The following is a 20940-nucleotide window of genomic DNA, read 5'->3' on the forward strand; positions in this document are numbered from 1 at the left end:
AATTAAGTAATATTTGCTATGCTTTTATTTACTTTTATTTACTTTAAACCAATTAAAATAAATAATTTTGACAAATTGTTCTGATTTAAAGTAAACAAAAAAAAAAAAAAAAAAAAAATACGGTTGATCAGTTATAATAGAGAAATTTTCAGTAATAGAAGAATTCTACATAAGTAATCAAGGACAATTTTTTCTCGCATCTACGATTTTTTTTTTCCTTTTTTGTGATCACAATCCAAAAGTTAAACGATTCAATACTAATATCACAAATAATTTACTGCGAACAGATTAAGAGCAACAATAAAATAAGTTTCATTTTAAAGAAAAATCATTTCAGATTACAAATCAACAGAAATCATTGATTAGCAATTTTGTTAATATTAATCATTAGCAATTTCTTCTCCTTCTTCGTCTGCTTCAAATGGAAATGATAGTAATTGCTCCAAGGTGATACATTCGGTAGACGATACTCTTCCAGGTGCTAAAATTAAAAAAAAAAAAAAATTAACATAAAGCATAAAATTGCTAATTTTTATTAAATATATGAAAAAATATTTCGTCTTTGAGAAATGTTTGCTAAAGCTATAAACATTTATAAACTTGAATGAATGTTAATTACAATCAAAACCAATTGGTGGTGGTATTAAGCCACGTTGCTCAAATCTTCTCAAATAATTGCATAAATGCTTTAATCGTCGCTCTTTGCTTCGTCGATTTTGGAACCAAACCTGAAATTGGAGTAATTTTAAGTACATTAATTAATCATTAAACTTTTTTTCCTTTTTTTTTTTTTTTGTGAAATGAAAACAATGTGTGAATTTTTTTTTTTTTTTTTTTTGAGGTTATTTTTTGGAGATATATCATCTACCTGAATAACACGCATACTGAGACCTGTTTCTAGTGCTAGCTTAGCTCTCACATGTTTCGATGGTTTTGGAGTTGACATGAACATTCGATTTAGTACGTCTAACTGAAACAAGTAACTAATCAAAATTTATTTCATTTTATTCAATTATTGAAGAAAATTGTACGGAAAATGATAATAGAAATGATAGTTTATTAAATGTTTAAAAGTTTTGAATTAATTTTAAATTTTACAAGTGAATATTACCTGGTACTGTTTAATGGTAGTACGCGGTCCTCTGCGTTTTAAAAAATTATTTTCATCACTTTGTTCATAACAGTATGTTTCATGCGAATGTGTGAAAAAGCTTGTTGATGAATCCAATTTTCTTAACAATATTTTCAACAAATTTGTTGTATTAATGATTTTAACATTTTAATATTAGCGCCGTAAATAAATCTAATTTATTTGCAAATTAATTTTGTATTGCATTAGATTTTTAACTTCTTTTCATCTCATTCTAAATGTGTCTTTAAGAATTTAATTCATATAGATTTTGAATATTTAAATAATTTCACAAAAAATTTTCAGTATAAGTGGTTTTTTTTTTCTTTTCTTTTTTTTTTTTTTTGTCAATATGTGGCATTTGTGTAAATAATATAAACAAATTAACGATGTAAAATTAAATTTTATCACAATATCTAGTATGAATAATAAATTATATTACATGGAGCAATCGAAAACAACAAAATACCTTGAAGCATCAGAAAGCAAACCACTGTCATCTGTCTCAAATATGCATAACGCTTCAGTTGACGTTGCAATACTAAATACTGAAATATAAGAAATTTTAAATCATAATATCAAATATTTATTTTTATAATAATACTGTGAAACTGAATAAATTCATTTATTCACCTGTTTTTTTTTCTTTTTTTAATTTTGAAAAAAAAAAAAAAAAACTAGCATATCATAAATTCATCTCATTTTAAAACTTAATTTAATGCTACAACAATTTAAATAACAGAATCAATTTCAAATCAATGCTAGAATATCAGATGCAAACTTACAATCATCGCTGCAAATAGTATGAGTAATACATGCAATACTTTTAGATATTTCATTTATGCAAATTTGTTCGCCTTGTGATATTCTTTTACCACACTGAATGCATCGATGGCAAGTGATATGATAAAATATATCACCCTAAAATTTGTTACTGATTTATCAAAATGCCATTTAAAAAAAAAAAAGTTTAAAATAAACCAAAAATATGCAGCAATTTTTGCATTAAAGGTTTCAAAAAATAAACAAATAAAAGAAAAAAAGAAAATAAATATTTGAAATGATAAATGTTAAATTTTCATTGATAAGAATGTTATACTACCTTAACTTTATAGATCATTTCTGTTGGTGCAATACCTTGTTGACAACCTGCACATCGATTCGGACTATGTTCCCTGTAGAATGTGTAATTTGAAATCCAAAGAATTTATATTATCAAAAACAAAAAAAAAAAAAAAAAGAATGTTTTAAATAAATTAGCTATAAAAGGAAAATTTGAATTACTTTGAAGTAAGTATAGATTATCATATTTATAGAAGAAAAAAAAAAAAAAAAACCTTTAATACTAAATCATTTTAATTTATATTTGAAGTAAAATTTAAAACTGAATCAATGATATCTTTGCTGTTTTTCATAATTAATAAAAGTTTACTCATAATAATGCAAATGACAGTATAAATGTCCACTCCTTTCGAAACATCTATCATAGAGAAGTATGGAACAAACTGAACATCTAACACAATTTTCATGATACACCCAATCACATATCTATAACAAATTATTTGAAAGATTTTAATTCAAAAACTCTCCGAACTAATTAATTTTATGATATATTATTGAAATTGAAAAATTAGTTAGCAAATTGTTGCAATAAGTTCTATTTTTTTTCTTTTTTTAAGCTATTGTAGAATGTAATACAATTAATGATAATACTATTTCTGAAATGATAATATATCTTTTCTTATTTTATTTCAAAGTCAATGGATTAAATTTTAATTAATAATTTTTTTAATATCTTTTTGAGTAAATAAAATTTAGCTACTGCATATGTTTTATTCAAAAATCGGTGTGAAAACTTTAAAATAGTTAAAAATAACACTGAGTGAGCGGAAAGTACATTGATATTTAGCACATTGAATTGAATTTGTTAAATTAATAAACTTTTTTTTTTAAACAATATTCTCTTGTTGATTAGGTTGCATTAATTAATTAAGCAAATCCTATTGAATGAATTAATTTTAAGCTATTTTTTTTTTTTTTTTTTTTTTTTTTTAATATTGCTATTGAAAAGAATACCTTTGACATAAATTCGTGTATGATTGGAAATTGGCATTGCTTGCAGATACTCTAAAAATTAACTTTAAAATCATTTTTTTTTTTTTTTTTTGAATATTTTAGATTATTTTTGGTGGTAAATAAAAATGAAAAGCAATTATGGTAAATTTTAAAGAAACAAAAATTGATCACAGGACGTAGCACTTTAGAATGTTCATATTGATAATACAAGCTAAAATATATTATATTTCTTGAAATATAATAGCACTGTTATCAGTATAACTTATTCAATCACTTTAAGTCATTAAAATAGCCAAGTATTGCCATTAGTAGCCATTATTGTCTTCTTGGCTTAATTCTACTAAACTTATTTCTTATTGAAAAGCAATAAGAGGAATTTAAGTTATGTAAAGCATAAAAATTTTGATAATATTAAAATGAAACTGTTGAAGCATTATAAAATTACTGTTTAAAAGAAATACGGTAAATAAATTTGATGTTTTTAACCTCAAAAAGCTTCAAAACCTCAAAAAATAGCTAAAATATTTTAACACATTTAAATTTATCAGTTCTGGAAATCTAGAAAATTTAACGATTGAATTTATTTTGGTTAGAAAATTGACTCCAAATTATATTATTCATTTATTTCATTTACATTATGATAAGATATAGAATCATTTTTCTTTTTTCTAAACAAAATTAAGAAACTGTTGAATTGATCAAAATTTCGCAGAGTTTTCCATTCCTCAGCCAATTATTGCATTATTATCTGGTGCAGAACAACAGAAATAAACAAAATGAGAAAATAATTACAAAAATATATTATTATTGGTAATATTATTATAGTACAGATGTGCTACAGTAGAAAATAAATAAAATAGCAGAACAGCTAATATAAATTTAATAAAAATTGTGATATTTTAATGATATGAATTATTTCCTTGATATAATAGAATAATTTTTTTTTTCTTTTTGGATTTTATAAATATTTGAAAAGAAAAATGAAAATGAGTGGTGACCTTTTCATCGTCCACAATTTTATTAATATCGTTACTTTTGTCATTGTTATCGTTGACACTAGAAATGATAGCAGTAGAAGTGACATTTGTTAATGTGACAGGTTGGTCACTAGCTAAACTGACCGGTTTATCACTGCCACAACAATACATCTACCAGTAAAGCAGTTGAAATGCGCGAAATTTCAGTGCGGCGTAATCAGAAGTAAGGAACAGCCAGCCCAACACATACTACGGTAAATTGTATTTCTTTTTGATTGCAGGGCGGAGTTCACTTTTTCGTTCAGTGTTTTGGTGGAATTGTTAATGAAAAGTATGAAATATCACTGTCACAGTTATATCCTAGATATCTCGGGATATTTCTTCAGGATATCTCGAAATTTGTTATTTTTGTTAGCCAACGAACTAATGCATTTTGAGCTTTTCATCTTTATAAATGTGCAACAGAACAATAAAAAAATGCAAAAATTTATTTTCGAATATGTATAATTATTAATTTGAAATGAAGGAAGCTAAGTAAATTGTTTTTTGTTGATCTCAAGGAATTATCAAAATAATAATTCAAACATCAGAGTAACCATATGAGTAGTGACATAAGCTACTTTAAAATTGCTAATAATTGCAGTTTGATTTCTCAGTTGCACTGATAAAGTTGTAGTAGCATTTATCAAGTTGCATTGATAATAAAATTGTAGTATAATCTACTAATATTCTGTTTGAGAAAGAATATTTATTCTAAGTTACAAATTTACAACATTTTCTTTTTCTGGTGGCAATTATCCAATAACTTTTATTGAAATCACTTTGATTTTTGGATGTCAAACTTTATTGCGTCTCAAATATTGCATTTACGAAACATCTAAATGATAATTAAAATAACAATTATTTAATTCCCTAAATTTTTTCAATCTCTGATAGTTTTATATATGTAATAAACAATTTCATTGTTTATTCAGTTTGATTTTTGAAAAAAACTTAGAAAAATTTCTCTCACTCTCAAACAAAATAGATGTTAACTGATAAAGAAAGAATAAATAAAGTATGATTATGCATATATCATTGTTCAGAAAAAAATAGGTTAATTTTTGCATATATTATATAAAAAATTTTTGCAGCTAATATCAATTTCAAGAATGAATGACAAAAATAGCAACCATTAATTATCACATGATTTGCTACTTTTTAAATCATTTTACTTCGATTTGTTTATTAGTAGTTAGTATACAGGTAAAAAAACTCTTCTTGTTCATGTTTCATATCAAAATTTCGATCAAAGCAGCTTGCTAAGGCTAAAATTGAGATATTAGCAATATGGCATTTGTTAAGCTTTCATCTATAATGCATTCATTAATGCTGTAAGCCATTTAAAATGCAACGACATCACTGTTTTCCCCAGGTTTTCATGTCAGTTTGTCACCACCATCGTCACATTATCCCACCATATCAATATATTACAGCGATTCATCCGTCACTATCCAATAGCCAATTAGCGTTCACTACCGTTGTCACATTGTCCAACCATACATCAATATGTTATCGTTATTATTATCAATATATTATACTATCTTCTTTCCTTCCTAAAATCCATCAAACTGTTTCTAAAGTTTGATTTAAGCATTTTAATAAATGTTCAATTGGAGATATTAGGAAAAAGACAACATATCAGAGTCAATGTAATCAAGAAATAAAAAAAATAAAAGTTGAGAAAAAGAAAATGATATGCATTAGTACCATAAGGTTTAAAAGTAGCATTAGTACTTAGGATTACATATTAGAATTCATTTTTTTATATCTTTAAAATTTGATTGACTGGATGAAATGATCGATTATTCTAAACAACTTCAATTTATTGCATTACTTGAAATCGAAAGCTTTTAACTGTTTGCAAAAATGAAAATTAAAATGTGTCAATATTTATAATTTATTATCATTCTCATTAGTTGAACAATATTATTTCTATGTGCTAAATTATAATCGTATCACTTGTTGCATGTTTACAGTAATAACAAATCATAGGCGCAATTGTACATCTGTACATTCAACATTAATTTAGCGCTATGAAACTGTCATCTCATCGTTGTCACCAACTATTAATTATTCAGCTTTTTTCGAATGGAAGAAAAATGAACCAATACATGGCATCTGTTTAGTATTGATTCTTTTCCTTTCTCAGCTTTGTTTATTTATTTATTCGTTTAGTTTCTGTTTACTTGTATTCTATTTGATTGTAAGGAAATATTGAATTTTAACTTAACATAAAAACATTTGTTATTGTTTATTTATTTCCAGTTTTTCTCTCTTTTTTTTTTTGATGTTTTAAATGATATTGTCAGTTTTTGAACCTGAAAGTGAATATCATGGCTGTCATTCCAGTGACACTTTTCCGATTGCAATATCTGATTGTAATCTTTTCTGATTTATAGCTGATAGAATATTTAATTCAAAATGAAACGAAGATTAAGTCTTTTTTGATATCGGAAACCTGAAATTTGACTTTGACTTGAATGATCATTGAAACTAATTTTGGGATAACAATGGAAAAGAAAAGAATTATAGGATTATTATCACTGATTGCAACTATTAACACAGTTACTTGCACTGATAATCTTGACCTAATGAAGATTCCATTCTGATAATTCTTATCTTCTAAATTAAGAAAGCACTAAAACAAATTAACAAGAAGCTACCCATGTTAAGTGCTATTTATTATGGAAGAAGATTTAAGTGACATAAATATGGCTAATTATGCTATCTGTTTTCTATTTGAATTTGACAATGGCATCTGATAAGCCATTATCTTCTACTAATGATAATTTGACAGTCATAAAGATTAGACATTCAAAAGATTATGATAACTTTTATCATCATTTAATCAGTTGATTATTACTGATTAACCTATGATTGAAACAATCTAACATAAAGTACGATTAAGCGATCAATATTGCTCTAATCATTTTGTTCATTATGAATTCAAAATAAATAAATAAAAAAAAGTGTAAAAGTTCATTGATTTAATTTTTCAAAAAAAAAAGCCAAATTTTTATTTGTTTTTCTACTAATTTTCTTTCACATAATAATATTTACTCTTCAAGTTCTTCTAATTAAATGCTCACTTAATCACTCACAACTCATTAATCATTCTTCTTTATCATTTATTCCTCACCTTATCACTTCCTTCATGCCTATCTCATTATCAATGCATCAGCACTCTTTCCATCCCTATTCTATTCCATTTTAATTTTATTCCATCATTTAATGTGCCATTTACTTTGCATCGGGTAATTTGCAGCGTTGCGTTCTGCAAGCAGCATGCGTCAATAGTATCACTATTACTAATACTAATATTATATATAGTATTGGAGTGCGGAGTGTATACGTGTGTGTCTGTATGTATGTGTGTGCATGCATATATATATATATATATGTGTGTGTGTGTGTATATATATATAGCAGCGTTGTACTCAAGAACTGAATGTATTTTATCGATTTCTGATTTATATGTAATTGCATATGTATGTATGCATGTATGTGTGTGTGTGTGTGTATATGTGTCTTTAAATGACTCCCTGCTGGGAGGAATTGAATTGAAATTGAATAAAAATGAGAGGGAAGGTAGTGTGCTCGGAGGGGACGCTTGCTTGCGTTGGGTTTTATCGGAAATTGTAAAATTGCTGTTCCCGTAGTGTTGCCTTCAATTGCTTCCCTCTATTATTTTGCTCTATCATTATTGAAAAATTTTAATTTCAGATATTAGTGGTCATTGGTCAATGCTATCATAGTTGATACTGTTGATGTTAATTGTAATGATGCGATTTATATTGAGTGAAACATGGCTTTTATAATACCAGTATGATTGTTAGCGTTATATTACTCAGTGTTTGCTTAATAGTATAATTTATTCATTTGATGCTTTAGGTTTAGAATTAACCGAAGGCTGACGATTATGAACATGAATATGTTCAGTGATATTAAAGACGAGTTGCATGGTCAAGAACAGGACATGGCAGAAGCAACAGCTACAGCAAATACTCTTGCTGATATTTCCACTCTCATAACGCAGCAGAGTAAGAATTACGGTGATTGTAGGCTTGGAATGACTGAATGCAATGAAAAAAGTTAGTTAATAATGTTAACACTAACTTATTTATATTTCTCAAGTGTGGCATGATTATTGTCATTTAAATTTAAGGAATTTAATAATGATCAAATACTTCAAAGCTGCATCTTTTCGTATCTTCAGATAATTTCTCGGTTTTTATTTCTGCCCTTTTCTATAGTGCAATTACTTTGAAATATTACATGTTCGTTCATAATTAATTGGGAATATGAAAGTCTTCGAGACTAATTAAATCTCAGGACCAAGACGTGGTCGTGTGGCAGAACATCCATGTTGGGAATTGGTGCAGCGAGTTGATGAACATAATTGCATGATTTGTAGAATATGCTCCAAGGTGGTAAAATGTCTGAATACCCGGAATGCAATGCAGCATTTTAGCAGCTGTCACCCACAGGTGGGTTAACTGCTTTTTTCGAAAGCCATGGAACAAAGAAAACTAGCTACTGTCTATAGTGAGCTAAGTTATGCTAGTACTGGCTTCTTGAGGAAACAGAAGACTGCTTTTTTAAATATTGGAGAAGTGATTGAATAAGCCCTTTTGATTGCTTTATATAAATGCATATTATAAGCGGTTCCAGATTGCTGTTGAACTTGATCAATCATGGCAAATGAAGTTGCAACTCAAAGCTGATTTCAATCGCATATCCACTGAAACCTCATTATTTCGTAAGTCAGCTCTGTGATTTTGTTAGGAATGAAACAAATTCATATGTGGTCAATAAGTTGTACTGACTTTAGCGGAATTATGGAATTGAGCTGATCCGCTTAATTGCCGAATTTATTATTTTAAACTTTATTTTTAGATAGAAACATATGGAAAAGGCGTGGTCGTGCAGCAGAACATCCTAGTTGGCGTTATTTCTGTCGAATTAATCGAAAAAGTTCTAATTGTAAACTGTGCGGTGTTCATGTGGCATATGCATGCTCTGGCAATTTGATGAAACACTTAAAATCCAGACATCTTGCAGAATTTGCTATAACTCAGCGAGAATGGGAAGAAATTCTTAAGGTTATTTTTAAAGTAATGTCATTTTGCAGTAGATGGTTTGAGAAAGTATTAGAATTTTTGTAGTATTAGAATTCTTTAAGTATTAATGAAAACGGGAAATGCTATCGTTTGATTATTTTTTACAAAAATATTTGTGTTATAAATAAGAAATCCATTGATTCTGTCAAATACTTTCATTTACTGGATTACTTTTTTCCAAGGTCGACTACACGAAGAGCTTTACTATTTATTAGTTCTAGAGAAAGAAGCAGCTTTGCGAATTACGACTAAAAGTAAGTTCGAATGCATCAGGATCTGAGGAACAGTCACCATCAAATTTCTTATCTTATGATTATGAAGATGAACAGGATGAGGGCTTAGTTGGAGATGGAATTGAAGGAGAGGAAGATGGTAAGCTATTAAAATTATTTCCGGATAAATTACAGACAAGGATGATTTGCTTTTCATTCTTGTTATGAATTGATTTACTTTTTTCCTTATTTTTGTTACTTTTTTCAGGTAACGTAGAACTTTTTGAGCAGAGCAATAGGAATGATAATGATGGTTCAGCGTCAAATGGTATTATTTTCGCTTATTACATTTACTAAAATCTTTTTTTTTTTTTTTTTTGGGAGTCAGGTTGAAAGCGCGTTTCGATTCATTTCTATCATAGAATCTGCTGTTTTCATTTATAAAATTCAGAGGCTGATTCGAAGTTGGATGATTTCGATAGTCAGACAACCACTGAGCAACACGATACAACACTTGAACCTTCCATTGCGGATGATGCAAACATAACTAATGTTAGCGAAACAGCAAACAAGATTTTGCAGTCAATTGGATTTTCATCTAATCCACCTAAATCACCATCACCTGTCAGTATTTATCTTAGTTTTTTTTGTCTTTTTGAAATATCGCATCGTCTGTTATATGATAAACTTTGTGTGATTTCTATTCCAAAGACATCCATTATTTTTGTTTTCTTTTTGTAACTTTACTAAACATTCGATTAAGTATTGGCATTAAAGTTCGTTAGAGTTATCAAAAGTTACTAGAATTAAATACACCATGTAAACGAGAATTTTTATTGACTGTGAAAAATGAAAGTATTTCAGGGTTTGCAACAAGGGTCATGGCTTTCACAGACCTCTTTGGGTACAAAAAATGACGCATTTAGAAGACGTATCAGCTTTTTCGGTAATTTGTACAATTTTCTGTTGGTTTGATTTTTCATGATTTGTTTGTTAAAATAAGTGTGGATCAAAAATTTCCTTTCTCCTAAGAAGATAGTTAAAAGACATTAGTGGGTAGATTTTCATAATTTTTTTTTCTTTGCTTGTTATCCCGAAAAGAAAAAATAGTTGGAAGAAGTTAAAGACTACAGTGTTTAATTTTCTTCAAATATAAATATTTTTTGTCCAAAATTTGATTTCTATTCAAACTTATCGAATATTGTTCAGTAAACGGATTAGCGGAAGATTTGGTATCATTCCCAATGGAGAAATCGTTGTTATGTATGCGTCAAATCCGAAAATATATGGATGAAAAGTTGATCGGACTGGAAGGAAGTATACAAAATTCGGAAGTAGACACCAATGTTACTTAATAGTCATTCTTTAATGAAATCATATGTGATGTAGCTTAATTTGTATGTTAAATACTTAACTTATTCTTGAATTCATTCGAAATTACTTAGTCTTTACTAATTTGTTACCTTTTTCGGACATAAGAAAAGTTAGAGTAAGGAACTCTTGTTAGACAGCCGATTATAGGAACACAAAGTTATAAATGAACTCTTGAAAAGGTATGCGGGGTGATAGTATTATTAATTGGTATAAGTTTCTGTGACAGTTCAATTAGACATTCTTGATTACATGTTTGTTATTTTGTGGAAACTTGCATTGTTTATGATGGTATTTGCATGGTGCCTGATTATGCTGTCTTTTAAACGGTTTTCACTTAATTACATCTAATAATTCTTAAAGAAATGATTATAGTCAAATATCAAAAGGGAGCTTCCTTATCCATTAATTGCGATATTGTATCAATTGATTAGCGGTGAAATGTTGTAAATATGGCATGTTACACATACCATACCTCAAATATACTTTATATTTTATATTTTCTTCGTATTTGTTGTAATTTAACTTTTTTTTTTTAACGATCTAAATTTTGTTTAAACTTTGTGGCATTCAAGTCAGATTGTATGAATTTTTGAATTTATATGGTTCAGTTTCCTCCGTTGAATTTATTTTTCTGTTATAGCTAAAGTTTTTGGTTTTTGTTGTAATGTTCTAAATGTGCAAAAATTGGGGCCGAAATGAAATCACTTTTGTTTGATGATTATGACTGTAAGGGTTCTAGATTATGAATGCAAGAATGCGTATCAAATTGCAAATTACTAATGCACGAAATAGAGAGGAATGACGAGCGCTTTTCTTGGATAATAAAAGATGCGGTAGAGATGCTCTTGGCAGTTTTTTTTTATCAATTATGGGTATTTCCCATTGAAATCTTAGGCAATTTCTGGCCTAACGCAGCTCCTGTTGATTGTGTCTAATAGGCTAAATCCAATGTTGGGATGCAGGTTTTCGCGTTGGCTGACCATTTGGGCCGCAATTGTGGGGGTTATCTTGACGGTACTAAATGGTTTTATTGGTTCAGGTTTCGGGTATATTATATTACATGTTCCTACCCTCATGTCTTAATTGTTCTGCGTCACTAATACAATCGAGACGTGATTTTCAGTGCTGCTGCATTTCTTACCTCGATTTCTTTATTTTCCAGAAAGCATAGATTATTATCTCGATAGCAATGCGAACTGTACAAAGGTCCTCATAAAATAGCAACAACGATAATTCTTGCTCGCTAAAATATTTGAAACCTGCTTGATGGATCTTGGTCTGAATAGTTTCACGTCGCAACAACAAAACATTGATTCTTCTGCATTTATCATTAAGCGAGACCCCGAGAAAACATTCGCATTAGTGGAAGCGACCGCGACTGCCAATGCTTTGGCAGATATATCAGCTATAATATCACAGCAGTTTACCAGTCAAGGCGATAATTCTGAGGATGGTTGGTTGCCATTATTTCAGCAATTGTAATTGTTCATTTTATTCTTATGCATTTGTAATACCTTGGGACAGAGATTACTACTCTAACTAGCCAGTTGACATCATTTATTTCTTGATTACTATCTCTATGGTTATTTTATGTGTAGATCATCCTTAAGCAATTTAAAATAGAAGATATATTCTTTTTTTGCTTGAAACCTTTGATTTTTTCTTTATTAGAAGAGTTAAGTAAAAAAAAAGAAACTCGTCATTTAAAGACGGATCACCTTCTTCTTCTTCTTTGTCTTTTGCGAGTATTTTTTTTTGCTTTTGGGGTTAATACTTTGAAGTCTTTCTATTAATGGAATACATACAGCAGAAAGATATTGCCTGTAATATTTTCTTTGATACCATCCACTATTTTCATAGTACTAAATGATTGATTATCTGCAAATCAGAAATTCCAGGTACTGTCCATGATTCAGAACATCCATGTTGGGATTACATACATAAATCTGACGATCTCGATTCTATGGTTTGTCGTGTCTGTGCACAACTGATTAAACCCATCGATCTTCAAAATGCCATGGATCATTTTATAAGTTGTCATTCTCAGGTATACTTTTTATCTTTTAGCATTATATCGAAAATGGGAGAACAGAGAGAAATGATGAAAGAGCTGACAGACACATATCTCAAAATTAGCTTCGATCATCTCTTTTTCTCTTGATCTGTCTGGGATTATTGCAGAGCGTTTTATATCTTTAAAGTCAGAGAATGTTCCTGTATGAATTAAATATGCGTAGAAAATATGAATGGTATCAAAAAAACAATTTATGAGGTGCACTGAAGCACGTACTTACATTCATAAGTTGTTGACTATGATGTTTTCTTACTAAGAACGGATTGAAATTTTCAGCAGCGAAAAAAAATCTTACAGTCACTGTTATAATGGGATAAACTAAACACAATTATAATTTCAACAAATTTTTGCTCAATCTAAATGTTTTATCTCTCTTTATACAGTTATTTTCTTCTTTATATTCTTTCCCTTCGATTTGTATCGAAAAAAAAAATAGAAAAAACTTTGCATTATTACCAAATTATTGAAGATGCTTCCATCTGAAATTCCCAAACTGGAAATTTTTAGGCTTACTGTAAATTGTTCGCTTCAACTAAAAATATTTTTCCATGTTAAAATTTCCTAACTCACCAACTTCTAATAGGAGTAATTACTAAATCTTGTTCTTCAGATCGCTGCTGAATTTGAACAGACGTGGCAGATGAAATTACAGCTAAAATCATCGGTTAATCGGCCAACCGATGAGCCATTATCGTCCAAGGAAGGTTCTGAAAGACGAGGCGGACATGGAACTGAACATCCATGTTGGCGCTATTTCACCCGTAATCGAAAAAGCGCTGATTGTAGAATGTGCGGTACACATGTTGCGTACGCATGCTCTGGAAATCTTATGAGGCATCTAAGATCGAGGCATATCTCGGAATCCGTAATTACTCAGAAGGAGTGGGAAGAAATTCAAAAGGTTTTTTTTTTTTTTTGCTTTTCTATTTACTAAGCAGTGTGTGAAATGATCAGTGAAGTGATGCTTTTCTTGTCAGTCCAAATTTATTGAATGTTTTTAAGCTTCTTCGCATACGCGATAATTCTGTTGTTGTCTACAAGATTTGCTAAAAAAAAAAAAAACATTATAGAAATTTTTCTTCACACCTCTGACATAATAATCAACTGGATCTAAAATTCAGCTTTTTTTCCTTTATTTTTTCTCTGTTGAAGTATTTTTTGATTGGGTATGCGTTTTATTTTGGCGGGTAGTAGTAATTTTGCAGCTTCTTGAACACTGCTCAAATATTGTCAGAATGCCTAATTTTTTTTAGCAGCCGTGAATTATGACCCATTATTTTTATGTTTTTAAATGCTTGTAGACTTTGTGTTTCTAGTTTACCTGAATAATGGGGTGACTTTATGTCAGTCGGTTGTCGAAAAAATTGGCTAATATATACTTATCGACAAGAGAAAGTTTTCAAACTAGAATAAACCACATAATTTTCAAAAGGACATACGTCGGAAATCTTTTGTTTTCTGAATGAATTGTTTGTAAAACCATTTGCAACGAGATTTATAATTCAGAGGAAAAAACAATTATGTGAACTAAGAATGATGGCTACTGCAAATGCCTGTGGTTCAGAAGAACAGCCTCATTCAAACGCCGTTTCATATGCTTATGTCGATGAAGAACAGGATGGAAGTATGGCGGGGGCGGGGGCTGGAGAAGAGTATGATGGTATGCACAGTTTGTATATTTCGAGAAAAGCAAAAGCGAGTAATATGATTTGCAGTTTATTTTTTCTGATGTAGTTTCAGGAATTGTTGAGAGTGATGAGCAGAGGTATAGGAAAGAAAGCAGTGTTTCCTCATCAATTGGTATGTCTTCCTGTAAATTTCGTTCCCTCTCAGTTATATATTTAGGGGTTAGAGAAATTTGTCTTCAAGTATTTTTTGTTTCAATACTTATATTTATTTGGTAAACGAATTGGATGAGCTGTTTCAGAATTGTGGCAGTTTCATAAAGTGATTAGTTTTTATATAATGTTAAAGTATAAGAAGCAGGCATTTACAGAGATATTATACTTTTATTTCTCTTTTTTCTGTGATATCTTATTTAAGGATATAAATGCATGGTTAGGTATGGTTTTAATTTTCACTGATAGTACTACATAGTTCCAACTGCAGATTTTGTTTCATTGCTGTGGTTTTAATTGTGAAACATTCGAACTAGGCATATCAAAGACGTTTTTTCAGCAAGTGATGTAAAAGTAAGTGGATGCAATGATGTTGCTGGTAGGAATGCGCAAGCATTTTCTGGCGCACACAACCCATCGTTTGAAGGAATATCCCCGGTATGTTTTTAAAATTTCAATTGTTCCCATTCTTACAGATTTCCTTATTTATATTATAAGTTGTAAATCACTGGTATTTAATGCCATTATAGAAACATCAGCAAAATTCGGGTCCTATGAGTGGCAGTGTTCGTTCTCGGACCTTTAGTACTGGAAGAAATGCAGCTTTTCAAAAGCGCATAAATTCTTTTGGTAAGCCATTTTATAAAATAGAACCTTGCATTTTTCAATTCATATTCAGGCGGGATTCATGCATATTGTAAATAATTCCAGCATGCATTCTTTTATGTTTCAGTTAGCGGACTTGCGGAAGAATTGTTGTCATTCCCAATGCAGAAGTCATTGATCTGCATGCGACGAATCAGGAAATTTATGGATGAACAACTGCTCGAATTGGACGATGTTAATCAAATTTTCGAGGATGATGCTGGGATATCATAACAGTAAAAGCATTTATATTCGATTTGAAAGCATTGTTTTTTTTTTATTTTATAAAAGAAGCTCCGTTAAAGCAGATGGTTATTAATTTATGCCAGTTTTATATTACATCTTGCATAACACTGGATAGCTGGTCCCGAATAGTATTATCATGTGTCGTGCATGAATGATATTAAACATGGATGGATGACATCTTTTTATTTTATTATTTTGGCGTTTGAATCAGGATATCTGGAATCTGGAATTTTGAGTTAAGGAGGCAAGAGTTGCATATATTCGATGATGTGCCATAGTTGCTGAAAATTTTATGAAATAAATAGTCTCAACATTGATTTAAAATTGGAACATATTAGAAAACACTACAAATATATTGGAAAAGCAGGAACTTTTTCACTGAGGCCGTTGTAGGTCATCAAATATGGGTTGAATAATAAATTTCATCTAGTTTGCCACTGATTATATCAAACCTTCAAGAAATTCTCTGAATGACAGATTTCGTATTTTTCTGAATGTTGCAGTCTTGTGTCCTATACTATTCGTTTTTTTTTTTTTTTTTTTTTTTTTTTCCTTTTTTGAATTAGATTTTTTAGTAATGAGCCGTTTGAGTTGTTTTCCTGCAGTTCTTGTAATATTTAGGTCTTCTATCGGGAGTTTCAGTTTTTTATTGAATAATATTTGTCTTTGTTTGTACATATCCTTTGAACTCTGAACTGCATCCGAATTTATATATAATTATTTTTCTTTTGCTGTAATACTACATTTTGTTCGGTTGTTTAAATGAAGTAAAAAAGTTCCTTATGATAGTGTTTGCGAGATATTGGGTTGACGAAGTGAGATTTAGGTTTGCTATTGCAGTATTTTAGCAGGAATGAAGCAAAGAGACATTTAATGTAACAGCAACCGAAAAGCGTCAAAATTTTTTAAAGTATTATCAAAAATGAATGTAAGGATCAGACATATGACAAGTTCTCTCAACACCAACTTGGTAGTGTTGTTAGATTTCAGGGATATCCACATCTTTTAAGGGATATTCAAAGTTTATTAAGTTGCTTCTTGGTTTGAAGTTTGATTAATGTGCACTTTGCATCATTATATCTTATTGCGAATGAGATTGAAGAGTAATATTTGAAGCTAAATGAAATAATTGAAATAAGCTCTGACAAACAGATGACTCTGAATTTGAGATGGGAATATTTAAGCGATGCTATGCTGTATTCTCGAAGAAGTGATGAAATTATATAATATTCTTGAAGTATTAATTAACATATCGTTCTTACGCGGCATTATTTGCCCTACAACTATCTACAGCATAAGTAATACATAATAGTGAGAAAGATTCTTTGGTTATTCTTAAAACATCACTTAGAGAAATTTTTCTGAGTTTAACTATATGTTTTAGCATTTAAAATCGCTTACATTTTATTTCGTTGCTTTTCCTTTAATTTTCTTTTTATTATCAACTTTTGCTTTGATTAGGTTTTCAATCATAAATTAATGCAAATTTTATGTAGATTAAATATAAGTAGGTATATTCTATCTGTAAATGAAGCAAAGGAAGATTGGAGAGAGTGAGAGAGAGAGAGGGAGAGAGAAAGAAAGAGGGAGAGAGGGAATCTACTGTCCTCTTCAATTCCTTCTGAGCAAAAAAATAAAAATAGTGTATAATTCCCGAATTTGAGATTTGGATTTTAAATGTAAGTTTGGTTTTCCAGTTCAAAGTTAGAACCATTTCTTTTAAAGATTTTAGTTCGAATACAAAGAAAAAAAAAAAGTTGCAAATAGAAAATTCACATAAGCTTATTAGATTGCATTTTTTTTTCAGGTGTCGTCAGTTTCCGGACGATTTAATTTTGAAATGCGACAGCTTAACCATTTTGTTTTTCCGCCATCTTTGGTCCTTTTTCCTCTTTACTTTTTTTTTTTTTTTTTTTTTTTGGTATCAGCTTAAAATTTAAATTTTTGAAAGTAACGAATAGTTTGATTTTTTTACACAAATAAAATGTTACATTAAATTATGCGCAAGTAAAAAGAACAATGCGCAATGCAATGGTATTTATCATTATATATGCTGTTTCTTTTTACTGATAAGTTTAATTCTTATCATTTGAAATTAAGAAAGCATTACAAAGTATTAATTGTTTGTTGACAACTGATACAATTAAGGATTAATTCGAGTGTTAAATAAATAACATGTGACATTTTAGAAATGTCGCTTAAGTATCATAAAACGTGAGGTTCGTCAGTCATTAGCAAATGAAAGTGAACGAATTGATGATGGCTTAATTGATCGATGTGTTGAAGTTGGTGTTGGAGCAGTTGGAACTTCAAGTCCTGTTCAACTGATAGGTGTCGCATACAATCTTTACAAGCAACAACTTGAGGTAATTTCACAGATGAAATATTTTCTTAAAGAAAGATTAAAGAGAAATTGCGTTATAGCTTTCAAATTCAAAATTGTTTTTCAGATTTCCTCATGATAAATTTAAGAAGAAATAAGGAGGGAGAAAGAGAGGGAGAGAGAAATTTCACCTCTTTTTTTTTTTCTTTTTGCATTTCAGTCGAGCGATCTTGAAAAAGAGCGTGCAGGGCGTAAACATTTTGCTTTGAAATTTCTTGATGAAAGAGTGGCTGAAGCTGATCGAATTTTTTGTTATATTATGTACAAACTGCCTGATGGAACAGTAAGTGTTAGTTGTTTTTCATTTCTGAGGAGAAATCGCTTTAAATTAGCAGTGATAGCTTCTAATCAAGTTAGTACACCATTTGATTCACAGAAATGATCTTAGAAAATGTTTTTGATTTTTTCTACTTTACAGAATAACCGTATTGATTCTGAAACTGAAAGATATCATTTTTTTTTTTTTTGAACTGAAATAACTTTTTTTAATGAATGCTACTTTTATGTTTCTTAGTTTAATTTGTAAAATCTTAGTTCTTAGTTTAACTTGTAGGACAAATTAGACTAAGACTTGAAGAATTAATGTTTGTTGTTGAATCATAAATAATTTTGTCAATAGAAAATGTATGCAATTTTTTTTTTTGTAGCCAACACCAACAAAAAAAATTCGTGAAGTTGTAAGTGAAACAAAATGCGCCGATATGGATGAATGGAAAGAAAAAGCATATGCTACTTTTGCTGCAATACCACCAGTAAAAGTTGATGTGAAGATCGTACTTCAGGATCTCTACATTGCATCATTGCGTTCACTTACTTACAGTGATTTTCACATGTTGAAAGAAAAGGATGTTTGTTTGTTTTTTAAATGTTTCAAAAATCGATATGAAATTTTATATAATACAAGTTGATATTTCAAAGAGATAATTTTGTCATCTATCGATGAAATTCCTATCTCTTAAATTGTCAATTAAAACTATATATTAAAATATAATTTCATACAAGCTTTTTTCAATGATGACTTATTTTAAAAAAGAATTTATTATTTGAAATTTATTCAAATCTCATATCTCAAAAATATTTTCAAGCTTGAGACTACTATTCTTATCACTGTTTACCATACCGCTGCACTTTGTAAATTAAGTAAAATGAAATATATTAATTGTAATGTATGATTTTTTAAAATTTTTTTTTTCATTTTTTTTGCGATTTTTTAAAAAATTTAGTCTACTTTTTTTTAAATAATCTAAAATTAAGTATTGCTTATTAGATTGACTGTTTGGTGGTTTATTCGGAATTTCTCGATTTCGGGTTTGATTTAAAGAACTTACTTCCATTATTTGATGATGAGACAATGATTATCATCCAAAATCCTTCAGTTCTGTCAATTTCAATGGATGTTTTTGCCCGAATACATAAATGGCGATGCAAGGGTAAATGTAAATTTTATTTCCGAGGAAGATGAAGTATAATGACATGAGATTTTGTGAGGAATGAAATATTATAATATTATTTATCATTAGCATTAAGCATTAATGAATGAGCAGATTGATAATGTATATTTGTATTAAGTTGAATTTTGAAATTTTTGAGAGAAAAAACCAGGAAATTAATTATATGTTATTGAATAATTTCTTAAGTAATCGTTGGAAGCTTGTAAATATCAATGAATTTCATTGATTGCAGAATCACGTGTTTGCGTTGCTTGCGATACGGATGGATTAACAATCTCAGGTTTAATTGTGGCGCGTTATTTATCACTTTCTACTCGATGCAGTCATGAAGATGCAATTAAAGCTGTCAAAATTTGTCATGAATCCTTTTTTCCACTTCCATACGCTCAGGGTGATTTTCTCAATGCTGAATTTGAGGTATTTTTTTAATTTTTTTCTAAAATTAAACCATAATATTTGATAAATTTATTCATTATTCATCTATAAACAACATATCATAATGTCCTATAATTTTTTTTTTTTTTTTTTTCTAGAGGAAATTAAATTCATTCAATGGTAGATTAATGATGATTTATCTCACTTTTGTTTATGGTTTTTATGCGCTGCATTTTTCGTATTATACTTAACACAACTTTTTTTTTTTGATTCTACAGAAGACAACTAAATAATTTGAGATAGTTAAAAGTTTTTGTAACTTAAATTTACTATTTTCAGGAAGAAGAAGCCGATCAGTTTGAACTTCAAGCACCATCGTCTGACTCTAAGAAAAATTTCGATCGCTGTATGCTTCAGAACTGCATTCGCGTCTATGGGAATTCATCGTGAAGTGAGCCATTTAATTATTTCTCTTAGAAAAATTTTGGTTTTATATGAGTGTATGTCAGTCTTTCTACATTCTAAATTCCATTGAAATTTTAGAATTTCCTCATTATTAGATTTGTAATGCAAAAATTTAAATGTGCTTGTGTTATCGTTGAAATTGCAAGATTGCAAATGTAATGCGAATAGTGAAGCATAACTTGCTACATGCATTTAGAATGATGTTTTTTGTAATGCGAATAATTATTATCGCTCTCAAAATATTTTTTGCAGGCCTCATGTTAATAATAGCTTAAATGGAATGATCATCCGGAAATCAATTTTTTTCTGACGACCACCACCTTATGATCTGCTTGCTAAAATTGCTCAAATTTTTTATCATTCAATTTTTCACTTATCATTAATTGTTATTTTTTAGAAATATTTTTCTTGTAATTTAAGCAAGCATGAAAACTTTTATAGTTTATCCGTTTCCGTGTATGTTTGAATGAGACATCGTTTTCATTGTAATAAAGCAGTCTGAGCACTGCATATTATTTTTAAGTTTTTTTCTT

At 29.2% G+C, this 20940-nt stretch overlaps 4 protein-coding genes across 4 annotated transcripts; 3 read left to right on the forward strand and 1 right to left on the reverse strand.

Moving 5' to 3' along the window:
- Window positions 1-380: 380 nt before the first annotated feature.
- Window positions 381-4353, reverse strand: Bma-mec-3 (Mechanosensory protein 3, putative; the record flags this gene model as incomplete). The annotated part of the gene is made up of 10 exons (XM_043075659.1): window positions 381-481; window positions 620-728; window positions 869-970; window positions 1112-1232; window positions 1599-1677; window positions 1915-2050; window positions 2232-2304; window positions 2562-2677; window positions 3206-3256; window positions 4204-4353. The coding sequence occupies 10 exons, from the start codon at window positions 4351-4353 to the stop codon at window positions 381-383; spliced, it is 1038 nt and encodes a 345-aa protein (XP_042931593.1).
- A 3796-nt stretch (window positions 4354-8149) lies between these two features.
- Window positions 8150-10911, forward strand: Bm9241 (Uncharacterized protein; the record flags this gene model as incomplete). The annotated part of the gene is made up of 9 exons (XM_001894651.1): window positions 8150-8315; window positions 8557-8711; window positions 8896-8983; window positions 9121-9326; window positions 9566-9716; window positions 9825-9884; window positions 10008-10180; window positions 10421-10502; window positions 10766-10911. 9 exons carry the CDS (start codon window positions 8150-8152, stop codon window positions 10909-10911), a joined length of 1227 nt encoding a protein of 408 aa, XP_001894686.1.
- A 1285-nt stretch (window positions 10912-12196) lies between these two features.
- On the forward strand, window positions 12197-15721 carry Bm9242 (Uncharacterized protein; the record flags this gene model as incomplete). The annotated part of the gene is made up of 8 exons (XM_043075660.1): window positions 12197-12383; window positions 12829-12977; window positions 13615-13905; window positions 14511-14664; window positions 14745-14804; window positions 15183-15280; window positions 15373-15472; window positions 15576-15721. The coding sequence occupies 8 exons, from the start codon at window positions 12197-12199 to the stop codon at window positions 15719-15721; spliced, it is 1185 nt and encodes a 394-aa protein (XP_042931594.1).
- A 1852-nt stretch (window positions 15722-17573) lies between these two features.
- Bm9243 (Uncharacterized protein) lies at window positions 17574-20392 on the forward strand (the record flags this gene model as incomplete). The annotated part of the gene is made up of 7 exons (XM_001894649.2): window positions 17574-17612; window positions 17923-18099; window positions 18277-18399; window positions 18764-18964; window positions 19384-19546; window positions 19800-19984; window positions 20282-20392. The coding sequence occupies 7 exons, from the start codon at window positions 17574-17576 to the stop codon at window positions 20390-20392; spliced, it is 999 nt and encodes a 332-aa protein (XP_001894684.2).
- Window positions 20393-20940: the final 548 nt, after the last annotated feature.

Source organism: Brugia malayi (genome assembly GCF_000002995.4).
Source record: "Brugia malayi strain FR3 genome assembly, contig: Bm_v4_ChrX_scaffold_001, whole genome shotgun sequence".
Taxonomy (NCBI): Eukaryota; Metazoa; Nematoda; class Chromadorea; order Rhabditida; family Onchocercidae; genus Brugia; species Brugia malayi.